The sequence below is a fragment of the Lipotes vexillifer genome, unplaced genomic scaffold (assembly GCF_000442215.2).
Source record: "Lipotes vexillifer unplaced genomic scaffold, Lipotes_vexillifer_v1.1 scaffold1012, whole genome shotgun sequence".
Classification (NCBI taxonomy): domain Eukaryota; kingdom Metazoa; phylum Chordata; class Mammalia; order Artiodactyla; family Lipotidae; genus Lipotes; species Lipotes vexillifer.
Genome location: NW_006775534.1, coordinates 387943 through 388936, shown reverse-complemented (window position 1 = coordinate 388936; position 994 = coordinate 387943). Strand labels below are relative to the sequence as shown.

General features: G+C 62.4%; 1 protein-coding gene across 1 annotated transcript in view; it reads left to right on the top strand.

The window, feature by feature from the left end:
* The first annotated feature begins 449 nt into the window (after positions 1–449).
* Positions 450–994, top strand: part of KCNG2 (potassium voltage-gated channel modifier subfamily G member 2) — a 5050-nt gene continuing 4505 nt past the window's right edge. The window contains exon 1 of the mRNA XM_007449967.1: positions 450–551. Within this exon, the coding sequence (XP_007450029.1) occupies positions 450–551 (102 nt within the window). The remainder of the gene's footprint in view (positions 552–994) is intronic.

Genomic DNA, 994 nt, shown 5'->3' with positions numbered 1-994 from the left:
TGTGACCTTCCCCGGGGCCCACCCTTGTGTCCGGGGCCATGCAGGGAAGTAAGCACATGGCTGGTTTTTCCAGGCGCATGACCGGTAGGGTGACTGATGTAGAGGCCAAGGCGCTGGGCTCAGACAGCTCATTAATGAGAACGCCAGGCTCCGCTCGATACACATAAATTGCCCTGGGCACTGGGAGGCTGGCTCAGAAAGTGCAAATCGGAGAGGTTAGCGGGAGTCGGGGTGCCCCAGGTTCCCCGTTGACAAGTTGGTGTCCGGCTTAGGGAGCAGCCCTGCGGGGTCCTGCCCACCTCTGTGCCCTCAGGGCACCGAGGCCAGCGCTGCAAATGTCTTCTGAACCACGACCTGCTCCCCGTTGGGAGCACCAGGCGGGTCCTCACCTCCGGTCCACGTGGCGATGGAAGCTCACCACTTCTTGCTGGGCGGGGACTCAGAGGGACATGGGCCAGGTGGGCGTGGTGCAAGGCCCCGGGGACCTCACGCCCGGTGTGAGCCACGCCGAGAGTGACAGCAGAGAGCATGAGGGGCGTCTGCTGAGTCTGGTGTGTTCTCCTGACCTTTTTTTCTGTTCCTCAGCAGTGATAGAGGTAACCTGGGGAGGGGACTTGGGCTGGCTGGGGGCTCAGGGGCAAAGGTGAGACGTGGCCAGACGGGGGCAGCTGGGGAGGTCTGCACACTCTCTGGCTTCTGCTCTGGACGCCCCTGCACACAGAGCCCCGACACCGGGGTCCTCACTCACTGTCCACACCCAGCCAGCCACACTCTGGGATTAATTAATAAGTCTTTTTTAAAAATTAGCTTTGCTGGGCTTCCCTGGTGACGCAGTGGTTGAGAGTCCGCCTGCTGATGCAGGGGATACGGGTTCGTACCCCGGTCCGGGAAGATCCCACATGCCGCGGAGCAGCTGGGCCCGTGAGCCATGGCCACTGAGCCTGCGCGTCCGGAGCCTGTGCTCCGCAACGGGAGAGGCCATGACAGTGAGAGG